We start from the raw sequence: 13,414 nt of genomic DNA on the forward strand, positions 1-13,414 counted from the left end.
CAAAGACGAAGGTTGGCTAACAACTCATCGTGCGATATTGAATTAAACTTCACTACAAGTTGTTTGACTAAAAAGGAAGCTTTCTTATCTAATAAGAAAAACAACAAAAATAATGATTGAAGCACTTTGTCATGAATTTAGTGAATCTGGTTTGAAAACAGTCACGGCCGAAGGTGATGCCGATATTGACATTGTACTAACCGGCATCGAACAACTCAACTTCTTCTCAAAAGTGATTGTTGTTGGCACGGATAGTGATCTTTTGGTATTACTTGCTCCTGAAGGAAAATTCGTTTTTTTCTGTAAAGATGTTGGTGGAAAGGCCCCTTCCAGAACTTTCTACATCATAGAGAAACCTATAATGTTACATAAAGATATTCGAAAACACATGCTATTTACCCATGCCATTACGGGCCGTGATTCGACCCCATCTTTATATGGGTTAGGAAACATAAAAGCTGTTGACATGATGAAAAACAATCCCAAGGCAAAACGCGCAGCTGAGGCATTTCTGGAAAAAGATGCAACTGAAGAGAACTTGTTGCAAAATGGAGAAAAATTCGCTCTCGCCATGTATGGTCTTGGTAGCTACTCTAATTGAAACGAAGCTCGATACTATAAGTTTACCAGACTAACGACAAAATCAGCTTTTAAATCTAAAAACTACCACCGACTTCAGAATCGTGTCATCAACATTTGTTGAGAGTTTATTTGCAAGTACAGTTTTGGTTAGGAAACAAAACTAAACCCTATAAACTGGGGATGGAGGTATGAAAATGTAAATGAAAATTGTGGAAAGAAGAAATTTTTAAAACCATTTGCTCCTGATGACCTTCTTTCTCTGGTGTCCTGTTCCTGCAAGTCTGGATGTGGAAATTACTGTGGCTGCAGAAAATTTGGATTTACCTGCTCTGCCACGTGCTACAACCGTAACGAATTATCATTTCTGAACACACCCCAGTATGACGAACAAATGGAAGACTCTCTTGACTAGAAAATTATTTTAATATTTGCCTAATGTTGTCATAGATAATATTGATAGGTATATAATATAATTTACAAACCGTTTTGTCATTATAATATTTTTTGAGGTATATTTTATGAAGCTTGTTTGAAAGTAAACCATTTTAGATCTATGCACTGTTTTAAGTGATTTGTTGTTTCGGTATTTTATTGTTGATAGGTGCATATGATAAAACAAGTGAGAATTTCCACAAAAGATTTTTTAGAACTTCACCATAACATAAGGTCTGCAATATTTTAATGTTGTGAAAGAGTAGTCTCACGCTGTTGTCGGTATTTTTGGCTTATTTTACATAACTTTATTTAAATAATAAGTAACAAACAATCATACAACATAATATGACTGTTTAGCCAGACCGGGGCACGGCGGTTGGTGGATAATAGCTGCCTTTATACAGTCGCTCTGTCGCGCGTGAAACAGCAATAGTGCGCGAAAGAATGCGCGTGTAAAGGTGAGGGATTCGGAAGGGATAGACCGTGCGATTGCGTTCATCAGTATTTGACGCAATCGCGTGGTTCGAGGTTGCTTTACACGTACAGTTCTTTCGCGCACGCAAGATGGCGGACATACGCACGTGGAGTAAAGAATTAATAATAGAGTTACTTGAGTTATATAAGTCTTTTCCTTGCCTATGGAAAATTAAGTCGGAACATTATAAAAACAAAAATCTTAAGGAGGAAGCTTACATCAAAATAATCGACTTTTGTAAAGAGAAAGGATTTCCTGATGCCAATCGAGATTTTGTGGTCAAAAAACTACAAAGTCTAAGAGGCTCTTTTCGAAAGGAACTAAAGAAAGTTCAAAACAGCCACCGCAGTGGAAAAGGAACAGATGAAGTGTACAAATCCTCGCTTTGGTACTATGATCATTTGCTGTTCACTAAGGACCAAGAACTACCTACTGACAGTATATCTAACATTGAGGATGATCCAGTTGATGAAAACAGAGCTGTTGAGGAAAATATTATTTCGACCAACGAAGGCGGAATAACAGAAAGTGGCGTTGGTGAAATTGGACAGCAAACTCAAGTCGTAAGTAAATTTAATTTATTTTTATTTATTATTATTATACATTTAAATATATCCAATAGTACAGTTAAAACATTTTGACCGTTTAAGAACTCACGTTACTTAACCCTATTGGTTGTCGCACACAAAGACACACACTCACGCAACTTTAAGAGAAGGTCCGACAACCTTTACATTATATTTTCTGTTTTTAAGTTCTTCCACTATTAACCATACGATCTTGCCACTCAACACTCCCATCTGTATTAAAGTATGTTTTATATTGTTCTCTGTTTCGTTTAGCTTCCGAAGTGATCTGTGTGTGGGGACGTCTTTGAAGATTGATCAATGGAACAGAATTTTGTTGAGAGTCTGTAGTAATCTCGTCTCGTGGGTAATTAGAAATAGGATATGTGTTACTGCGTTTACACAAAAAATTGTGTAAAGTGCAAATAGCAAGGACGACGTAACAAATACTTTTGTGGTTTTTTATATTTATTGCTGTTTGTAATACCCTAAACCTAGCTGAAATGATTCCAAATGCATTTTCAACTACGTTACGGGCCCTTGATAGTCTGTAATTATAAATCCTTTTTTCGTAATCTAGTTCTCTCTGAGAATATGGTTTGAGAAAATTAGGTTCTAATCCAAACGCTTCATCACCCAGAAAGACAAAGTTCAAGTTATTTACGGTATCACAATTTTCTGGAAAATTGAGATCGCCCATTTGCAGTTTATGATAAAATTCTGTTTGCTCTAAGACTCCTCCATCGGATACTCTTCCATTTTTACCCACGTCAACATAAAGAAACTCATAGTTTGGACCAACTAAAGCCATCAATACGATGCTATAGAAGTGTTTGTAATTATAGTACACAGCTCCGGAACCCGGCAAAGGCACAATGCGAATGTGCTTGCCATCCATGGCACCTCCGCAGTTGATGAATTGCCATTTCACTTCAAATTCTTTTGCTATCTTGATCCATTCTTCCTTCGTAGACGGCATCTGAAAATGAAATTATAATATGTTTTTTGTCTTATATTTTTAGAATGATGCTGCTCCTACTGGATGGGACTCGACACCGCGTAGAAATAAAAGAAAAGCTACAAACAACTACCAGGCCGAATTCTTTAAAGTCTGTGCAGATACTCTCAAATCAAATAGCAAGGAGTTTTCGGAGTTCGAAGTCGCCGGAATGAATATGGCCAAAAAATTAACTAAAATGGATCCGGTGCAGGCAATTTATGCGGAATCCTTAATAAATAATATTTTACGCGAAGGGTTGCTGAAAAAGTTGACGGAAGAAACTGACATATGCGACAATTATTGTAATAAGACCATTCGAACACCGTCTTCTGCTGACTTGCACAGGACTTCATCGATTAGTTCAGACGTATCACAGTCTATATTAGAAGGCATCTACCAAAATCAGGAAGAAACAAGCCTGAGAACTTTTTACGAATCTTCTACTGATACGTACCAATGACAATCTGATATGTATCTCAAATGAATCACAATTAATCTCAATAAAAAATACTATGTAAAACTATAATTTGGATGATGATTAAAGATATACAGGACTGATTATTTAGATTTTTATTTATAACAATAATAAAGTTACTTACCTTTAAATAATCCACCCTTAAACATTCATAAATAGCTCGACACGTTTCTGGTATTATTGAAGAAAGAGATGGAGCAGATATACCGGTACTGAATTTCAAATCTTCAAATGAGCGTCCTGTGGCGAGATATCGAAGAGTTGCTGCTAATCGTGCTTCTGCACTAATACTCTCTCTCATAATGGTGTCTTGCCTCGATATTTTATGTTTGATTTTATCTAACAACATACTAAATAACTGATCATCCATACGCAAATAATTCTTGAAATCGTCCGGATAATTTTCACGTAATTCTTCAATCAGTGGCATATGACAATATTGCTGTCTGTATTTCTTAACCCATACAGATCGTTTCTTCTTCTTTTTGAGTAGGCTAACACCAGCAAATATCATGACTTGTGCCATGATATTTCTTTTTCTTCTATCCATTTTGCTCCGTCGCACTATACTGAGTGTACGCGAACTTGAGTAAAACTTTGTAAATTGCACACACTCCAACACGCGCCAGTTCCACGCGGTCTATCGCGCATGATTAGTCTTTACACGTTCGCTCTTTCCGTTCACATGTAACGTACACATGTAATCGCGCGCGAATGAATGTTAAGCTTAAAAACTAACAAAAAGTGATCGCGCACGATTGCGCGCACAGGCTTACCAATACGCAATCCTGTACGCTCCTGAGAATGCGCGATAGAGCGACTGTATAAAGGCAGCTAATGAAAGCGCTTCATTGGGCAGGGGAAAATATTTATATTCCCCCCCTCCCCTCCGAACTAAAACTGGTAAATAACAATAAAACTCTTCAACGTTAAATGAATTTGTTATAAAAAAAGCAAACACATGAATTAATCATTACTTTCCTTAGGTTTTTGTAATTTCTCGCTGCGCCGCGAACCGCTACGCGTTCGAGCCGCCGCGCGCCGTGCTCCTTATTAACAGCCTACGTGCCTTATTATAAATTAAAACCCATTATTATATACATTATTTTATAGCTAAAAGTATTGTCTACAAGTTTTATTGTTTTTTTTTGTCGTTTACAGGCTCAGAAAAAAGTTATGTGCAAATATATTCTGAAATACTATTTTAAAAACTGATATTTTTCCTTTACTAATAAATTGTAGAGATTGTATAGCTCTTCTCGCAAAAATGAAAGAATACAATTTTTTAGAATAACTTATCAGAAACTAAACAAAAAATAAATTATTTGATTTAATAAAACCATTATGGAGATATTAGCGTATTCCGAAAGGCTTTGAAAAATATATTCAAGAGGGGGTGGGGAAGGAAGCACAAGGGGGAAAGTCGGGGACTTTTGTAAAAATACATGTCTAAAGGTCTTCTAACATCTGTGAAAAATTCAGCTTCCGGGGAATTAGTTCCGACATTGGGTCTTTTTTCCCTTCATTGACTGGGCTACTAGGAGAGCAAAAAGTGTGTGATTTTTATCGATTTTCACTATAACACTAACCTTTGGATCCAATAGCCCAGGCGGCCACCGGGGTGAGGCAGGAGTCCCACTCGACGGGCATCTCAGGCCCGTAGGCCCCGGGCCCCTCGGCGTAGCGCTCCCAGGCCGGGCGCTCTGCGGGCGGGGGGCCCGCGCACTCGTGCAGCACCATATGGCGCGCAGCAGGGCCCGCGGAGGGGCTGTACCCCACCACGTGGTGCTTGCGGGGCAATGAAGGGGCGCGGAACACCTTGCACCAGAACATGGTGGCCATGTTCTCGGGAATAATCACCTGGAAAAAAAGGAAAGTTTTAAGTATTATTTTATATTCATTTAAATCTGCATCGGTGAAGCTTTGAGCTAAGCCTTCTCCAGTCCTTGATAGAAATCATGGAGATGGGCCATAAAGCATACAAACCGCGCGCACAGAAGTAAGACAAACATTCCTGGGTTACGATAAACCTGACAATATTTGAAAATCTGCTACTACCACCACAGTAAGCGAAAATGTTGCTTGTGTTATGATAGCTTAGATGACTTAGCCAGCCGAGGAATTGAAGACACTACGCCCGGGTGGGACCTAAACTTGATGCCAACTCAGCCACTGACCAGTTCCATGATAAACTAAACGACAGTTCAACACACTTTTAAAAAGTGAGATAAAGTCGTCGAAAAAAAAACCATTAAACCTTACTTACCTAGACCTAAGTAACCTATTTAACCTGGTTTTGGTTTCATCACTTTTCATGAATTTATATGAGTTTTTACAGGTGTTTTGAATTGTCATTTTGATGAGTTACCCGGTCACCGTTGCCAACATCGTTCACTCACACTACTGCAGATCACACCTACGCACAGCAACGCCCCGCCTAAGTTTCTACCTACATACCAAATGCATAAATTCATTAGCTCTGCCGCAATCCACACAATTTGGTACGTTTCGCTTAGGTATGCTTTCATGTCATATCTCCTGTTGTTTCTATGATCTAAGGATAATACGCAAAAAAATCTTGCACAAGTCTGAAAAAATTGCATTGCTGATTTATTAAAATCCGGTTAAAAACGGGATTGAAGGCCGTTTACTGTTAAACTAGAACATTCTTAAAATATGATATATTTTTTTATGAACAAGATTTCGACATCGCGATAATACCTTCTCTTTTTACTAAAAGTTTGACAGGAAAATTATAAATTCATTCGTTAAGGGCTTGCAGTCCCGTTTTTAAGTGGAATAGGAATAAGTTGAAGAGATAATTAATAAATTTTTCAGTATAGTTTTCACCGTGTGTAAATCTCAGAAAACCATCATTACCTATATCTGAAATTATTATCAGGTGTTTTCAATTTTTCAATTGTTCCCGGGCAGCAAAAGAGTACGAATGCATCATTTTGCTTCATAACAATTGTGCAGTGAATAGATTCCGAGAGTACTATATTATTATAGATGATTACAAGTATCTAGACAGATAAAGCTGGGTACATTTAATAACCGTTCAGGAGTTTGGAGACTTGCAAACAGATTTCGAACTGGACTGACTCGAGATTTTGACTGGAAAATATGCCGTATTTTGTGGCTAAAAATATAAATGAAAGCCTGTAGCTTATTGGTGATCGAAATGACAGAGTTTTCGCTGTTTACTACAAATTTATTATTATTACCTATTATACTGGTCTTGTTTTTACTCGACCGTTTTGCATTTCGCCTGTCTGTAAATTTGTTTGTACATTCCGTTTCCGGTTCAAGATGGTTGCCGCTTTAATGGTTCAGTATAGATATGTTTTTTAATTGTGTAATTTTCGACTTTCTCATTCGCATTTTTCTAATATTATGGTATCTAGTACATACCTACCTCCCTGTGGAAAGTGTGAAAAAATATTTGTCATTGAAATAGTGTCATTTCTTTGGGCAAATTGTAAAATTCCTTATTTGAAATGTAGTTTATAAGTAGGTAGGTATTTAAGTACTTGTAAATCTTATGATTCCGGAGCAAATTTTTGTTTTGATTTATTAAGACGGGACAATTCCCTAAATAAAGTTGACATCTTAACACCGTTAAGGCGATGCCATACGTAGTAATGCAAAATCATGTGTTTTTGGTTTGAAAATTTGGTCGCCTAGAAATGTTTCAGATGCTTTAATTAAATACTGCGAGTAGAATACATCTTGGCCTTTGAAATAATCGAGTATTCTTTTTATACGCCCAGAAAAAAATAATGTAAAGGCCTATGAAAGCCGCTTTAAAGTTCAAAATCTCCTACTTACGAACCCATTTTCGGTAATGATTTTATTGTGAAATGTGGCAAATTAAGTTATTTATAAAATGATCGGGAAAAAAATAAATATTTATGCCTGAACATCCACAAAATAAAATAAAAGGCACTTTTTGGCCATGTTTTTTTCTTGCATAAATCAAAAAAGGTGGATGATGTTAAGCGGGAATTTAAACCTTATCGCCATCTACGTAAGGGTTGTTATTGATAGCGGCTCAATTTAAAATATTACACAACGTAGTGCATCGCCTTAAGTGAAGAAGCCACTCACAAAAATATGCGGCGCGCGGTCCTGGTGTATTGGACAGACCTACAGTTGAATTTGCCTTAGCAAATCTTTAAAAGTATGTGGGAATCTTAACAACGTAAGTGATGAAGTCGCGTGAAAAATATATTCAGCGTGCGGCCTCGCGTAATGGACCAACGGTCGAATTTGCCCTAGCAGGCCAAGAGCACTGATATTTCCGTAAGGTTTATTTAAATTATGTATTTCTGACGAAATTATTACTACCTGAGATGTTTCTAGACAAATACCTCGGGAAGTTACTAATTCATCGTCTATAAAAAAATAGCTGGTACTTACCGCTAATTTTATGCTTCAAAAACATTTTATAAAATTATATTTAATAATTATATATAATATATTTTAATGATAAGGTACTGCTTTTATTAATTTTAAGTATAAATAAAATACATCTATGGGGATCGGTCTTCGTCGGAATTAATTAAAATGTAAGCCTAGAGCAAACCCCAGTTATTAGAGTCTTGTGTCGCCTTAAATAAAATATAATTAGAGACAGTTTCACATGGCAACTCGTGTTATAGTTTTAGCATAATTTTAAACCCTTTACTAAACATCCAATGCATTTAAAGCCGTGGGAGGAATGCTCCCGCCAAGAAAATGGGTAAATATTTTGGGTATTTATTTTAAGCAAGAAATAAAAGAACCTAAAATGGTAATGGAACGAACATGAATAAAAAGAAGCTGGTCTATTTCCGAATTTATTCTCGAATCGGGACATTTATAGACGTTAACCCTAGGGGCTTTTGGGACCTCTTCAACTCTTCAGTGCTACCAGTAGGAATGCTATTTTTTCAAATCTATCTTTGCTTTTTAAATTGGAAGGATCCCAAACGTTGTACAAATAACATTTTCGAGTATTACATAATTTAAATGTATCCTTTGTACTGAAAAAAAATGTATATTTAAAGCTGAGTAATCGGAACATTGCAACCTTTTCCTAGAATAATAATAATATTTGGATGATTTGTATAGAGCCGTTTTTGTGCAAAATATATAATACATTTCTACAATGATCTATGTTATTACTAACTGTAGACTAGTCACACTACAGGGTTTTCCAATAAGAGGTGTTATTTTGATATTCAATCGTAAAAGATCAATGGTTTCGTTGCTTGTGTGGCACGTGGCGCCTTTTTGTTGAAAGTAAACGTTGTCCAGATCAATATCATCCAATTCCGGCCATAAAAAATCGTTAATCATCTCTCGATAGCGCAATCCATTCACCGTAACTGTTGCTCCAGCCTCATTTTCGAAAAAGTAAGGTCCAATGACTCCGCCGGACCATAAACCACACCAAACAGTCACACGTTGAGGAAAGAGAGGCTTTTCAACAATAACTTTTGGGTTTTCCGAGCCCCAGATGCGACAATTTTGCTTGTTGACGAAGCCACCGAGGTAGAAATGGGCCTCATCACTCAAGATGATTGCATTTGATTCACTCAAGTAAATTTTATGCGTTGTTGAAGTGTGTATCGTTCCATTTTTGTTAATGGCGTAGTTTCTACTTGTCAAATGTCAAAAAATGACAGCTTTAAAGTAACATTTACCGAAATATCGGGCTATTCAAAATAACACCTCTTATTGGAAAACCCTGTATTATCAATTTATGTCTAACATATTGCATCCACCAGTTCGTCGATCACTAATACAAAGCTATATGTACAATGCATTTTATTTATGAAGGTGATGCTAGAATGTACATAATATGTTATTATTCGTATTCATTTATATTTTGTACAGGCAAATAATAAACAGTACCATACTAGTTGTAGGTCACTTAAGATTAACACTGATTATTGTTTTCCATAATTGGAATTTCCGGTATTGATTGTAATAATATGTATTTATGTTCTTTAATGATTTTATACTTCAATGAGGCTAGGAGTGTGCGCCAAGAGCTAAGACCGAGTTGTTTGGCGGTCCGTCCTCTCTGCCTACCCCTGCGTTAGTTAATTGGTTAGTTATCTATCTATTTATACATATCTATATATCTAAAATATGCTATGTCTATCTATGCATTGAAAAATATATTTATTTATTTATTACTTTATTTTACCCACCTTTTTTGGGGCTTTTACAAATGAATAGTAAAAAAAATGTATTAATACAGTACATATTTATTATACATAACTAAACTGTCTCAGTAACAATCTTTTTATAAATTAATTATTTGCAGTGACTCGGTATAATTATTTTCCTCCATAAGTATTCTGGGCAGTGAGGAATACATATGGTAGTTAGTACAAGAATTTCTGCACTGAAATAAATCCCTACTTCTAGTATTACGTAGTGGAATCCAAAAGCCTATCAATGCAAGCAATTCTGAACTATCAAATGCATAATTTAGAATTTTATATAGAAATACAAAGTCAGTAAAAATCCTTCTGTCAGACAATGTAAGCATATTCATTTAATATAAAAAAGTGTTGTAGTTCAATAAAATTGCTGGAGTACTCATTTAAAAGAAAATTAGAAAACGAACGAAAATTAGAAACTTAGAAAACGTAAGAATTTATTTTGTATTCTTTCAATAGCGTGTACATGAATATTGTAATGTGGTTACACGGGAGAATTGTACTCAAGTTTACTTATAACAAAGGCAAAATATGACAGTTTAATAGACGTATTGTACATGTGATACAGACAAATTTTGTTATTTACATATTAGGCCTAATCATGACATTATTTTTTGTTGTTTTGTTCGTAATATCAAAAAACATTATATTATGAAATTAATTTATCTACAGGTGGTGAAACTCAATACTAAATATAAAAAAGTAGAGTGTAAGCTTACATCTTTCATAGTAACATCCCATCTCAGGTACTCCTCGGCGCCCTTGAGGCGGGGGGCGCCGGGGGTGGGGGGCGGTGGCGGCGGCGGCGGGCGAGGCCCCAGTAGCTGCAAGGGGCGTAGCCCGAGCCAGCCGCCCCAGCCGCTGCCGCGAGGGTCGCCCCCGCCCAGGGACCACTGCACATCTATCGGGTCGGACTGGGGACAAAAAAATGGTCAACATTATATAACATGTCATGTAAAATTTATAATCAAAAGATTTTAGTTGTATTTGCGTGAAATATTATTTATTCATAAATACGTTCAATGAACTCAAATTTGTTTTGAAAATAAATGTCATTTTAAAAATAGGAGCTGATTGTTCAAACAAGAGATAAAGTAGGTAGGTAGGTATCAGAAATTATAGTTTTTTTTCATAAATTAATAATTCTGTGAAATGTGTATTTCTTTTGTTAAAATACTTGACAGGTTTCGTGAAGGATAATTTAGACAAGCAGTATAGTAGGTACCAACCGGTGTAATATACAGGGTGTATCGGCACTAACCCGACAAACTTTAACCAGCTATTCCTTAGCACATTTGGAGTAAAAAATGTTATGGGCACTTTGCTGTCCGGTAGAATTTTTTTTTCAATTAAAAACAAAAAAAAATTAAATTTCCACACTACATCACTGTCATTGGCATTGCGTTTCGTGTTCAACAGCTGTTATAAGCAAGTATGTCAAAAAGCGTCTTCGCTCTTTCGCACACACTAAATAATAATAGTTAAAAATGAGACGAATGGTGCCGTGCCATTTAGTTGTGATAGTAAAAGTGCGCCAATATAGGTATACACGTGCATTATTCAACGGAATTCGAATAAAATATTTGCCAGATGGGTTTTCAAACTTTGACAAAGGATAAAACAATGGTGACATGTGGTGAAAATATGAATAATAAATTTTTTATTAAAAAAAAACGTTACCGGACAGCAAAGTGCACATAAGATTTTTTACTCCAAATGTGCTAAGGAATAGCTGGTTAAAGTTTGTCGGGTACGTGCCGATACACCCTGTATATCTAATATTTTAGCAGAAAATAATTTTAATTGACTTTTTAAAATTAGAATAATATTCCGTGATTTTTCATTGAAGCATTATAATATTTTATTTAAATGGGATATTTTAATAAAAAATTTGATAAATGGGGTTTTTCTTAGTTTTTCTGTCAAAATATTTCATTGGAGGTAGATATTTGACTTAATTTATCGCTTCTCTGAATTATTCTTCACACAATCAGTTCCAATTGTGAAAATGACATTAAAATTCAAAGCATATTTGAATTCATTGAACGTGCAACATTCCATGCAGAAATAGCTTTAATAAATAATTGGGTAGTCCATCGTCCAATATTGTAAAATTCATTGGTTCAATAGTTAGTTGGTCGAGCGGTCCAGAGCTTCGGGTTCCCACCCAGGTCTCGGGGGTTCATCCCTCTATTAATTAATGCACATGACATACCACGCTACGGAATATGATAACTTCGTAACCTATTTACACAGCAGAAAGTAAAAACTTCATAAGTTATGTAATAGATTGTAGAATTGAAGATCTTCGGGATTACGTAGAATTCAAAATCTTCATAAGCGATTATGTAGAATTTAAAATCTTCACTATGTAGAATTCAAAATCTTCTTAAGGGATTATGAAGAATTTAAAATCTTCATAAGGGATTATGTAGATTTCAAAATGTGCATAGGGGATTATGTAGAATTCAAAATCTTCATAAGGGATTACGAAGAATTCAAAATCTTCGTGCGTAATATTATAGATTGTAGGTAGAATGTGGAATAAAAGTGAAAAACCTTAACAAGTAGGTATATAATACAGCCGTTAGAGTCTCGGCGTATGTAGTGAAATGAATACTGTCCGGATCGTAAATTTTTACAACGGAAATTCCGATCGTAAAGATAGGAAATTTGTTTCGAAATTTAATACCATTGTTTGAAGTCATACGTGTTCAACCCGTTGCCCTTATCACCTGTCAATGTGGCCCGCTGGTGTAACACATTATTTTGTTTATTACGAGGTAAGTATAAATATTGTTCGTATGTATCTAGTTCTGATTTCGGTTTTGGTACAGAATTTTGAGATCTGGTTTTTGACGACCTTCGTGGACCTGGAATGAATCTGGACCCATGGGTTTAATTCTTGGAGGGGTAAATAATGATATAAAAAATAAATCGAATTTTTGAAATAGGTATAGAAATTAAATATAAAGTAGATTTTCGCCACTTTCCAGAACGAGAAAATTTCTAGTAAAGCTGTGTTTTTTTTATTTACCTTAGGTTTAATTTATTTTACTCAGCGAATGTTTTTATCATTTTCTTTTGAATAAATTTTTATGTGGAAATAGTAAAAGCACAACCAGAATATGTTATTAGCTATGTACAATAAGAGATTACGAATTTGAATTTACGTGATGCCGTTACAAATGATTGTAAGCCCGAGTGGCCCTGATATCCCAAAAGGTATACGCCCCTGGTTTAGGCAATAAATAATTCAGACGTGGTCTGTAAATTTCCAAGTCTCCACAATACAATATATAGCGCAAAAATCAAATTTTTTGACAGGTCGCAGTTTGAATTAAAATTAAAACACAAACTGTTTTATATCACATCATAATATGATATGAGGTCTTTTTAAGATATACAATTCCGTAGTACATTATTTTGATGTATCTCGTAAGGTTTATGGTGCAGCCACACGCAAAGCTCACATCAACAGATAATATAAAGCACAATAGCGCTCGCCATACAATCCCATACAGACCCGACACACGTAAAAAGATAACGCGCTATAAGTGTGGTTCTGAACTTCGCTAACCGAATTTATTTTACGTAACCGCTCCCGACGCGATATTTGAAAAGTTATGCGTCCCCCTCTCCGCCGTAAAAAGGAGAGGGGGT

The 13,414-nt window shown here is 35.7% G+C and overlaps 2 protein-coding genes across 2 annotated transcripts in view; one reads left to right on the forward strand and one right to left on the reverse strand.

Annotated features, from left to right (window-relative positions):
- The window catches only part of LOC149426138 (MOXD1 homolog 1-like), a 151,473-nt gene that overhangs the window by 12,998 nt on the left and 125,061 nt on the right, over positions 1 to 13,414 (reverse strand). The window contains exons 4-5 of the mRNA XM_089638719.1: positions 10,471 to 10,665; positions 5,123 to 5,393 (exon numbers count right to left, since the gene is read on the reverse strand). Coding sequence (XP_089494845.1) covers positions 5,123 to 5,393; positions 10,471 to 10,665 — 466 coding nt within the window. The remainder of the gene's footprint in view (positions 1 to 5,122; positions 5,394 to 10,470; positions 10,666 to 13,414) is intronic.
- LOC149426139 (uncharacterized) lies at positions 1,486 to 3,664 on the forward strand. The gene is made up of 2 exons (XM_089638960.1): positions 1,486 to 2,055; positions 3,081 to 3,664. Exons 1-2 carry the CDS (start codon positions 1,582 to 1,584, stop codon positions 3,516 to 3,518), a joined length of 912 nt encoding a protein of 303 aa, XP_089495086.1. The 5' UTR covers positions 1,486 to 1,581; the 3' UTR covers positions 3,519 to 3,664.

The sequence above is a fragment of the Hesperophylax consimilis genome, chromosome 1 (genome assembly GCF_061612785.1).
Source record: "Hesperophylax consimilis isolate HC1 chromosome 1, BYU_Hcon_1.0, whole genome shotgun sequence".
NCBI classification, from domain to species: Eukaryota; Metazoa; Arthropoda; class Insecta; order Trichoptera; family Limnephilidae; genus Hesperophylax; species Hesperophylax consimilis.

Coding starts and splice junctions, on each gene's coding strand:
- LOC149426139 (XM_089638960.1), top strand. CDS start 1,582: ATGGCGGACATACGCACGTGGAGTAAAGAATTAATAATAGAGTTACTT. Junction 2,056..3,080: donor TTGGACAGCAAACTCAAGTC/GTAAGTAAATTT, acceptor TTATATTTTTAG/AATGATGCTGCTCCTACTGG.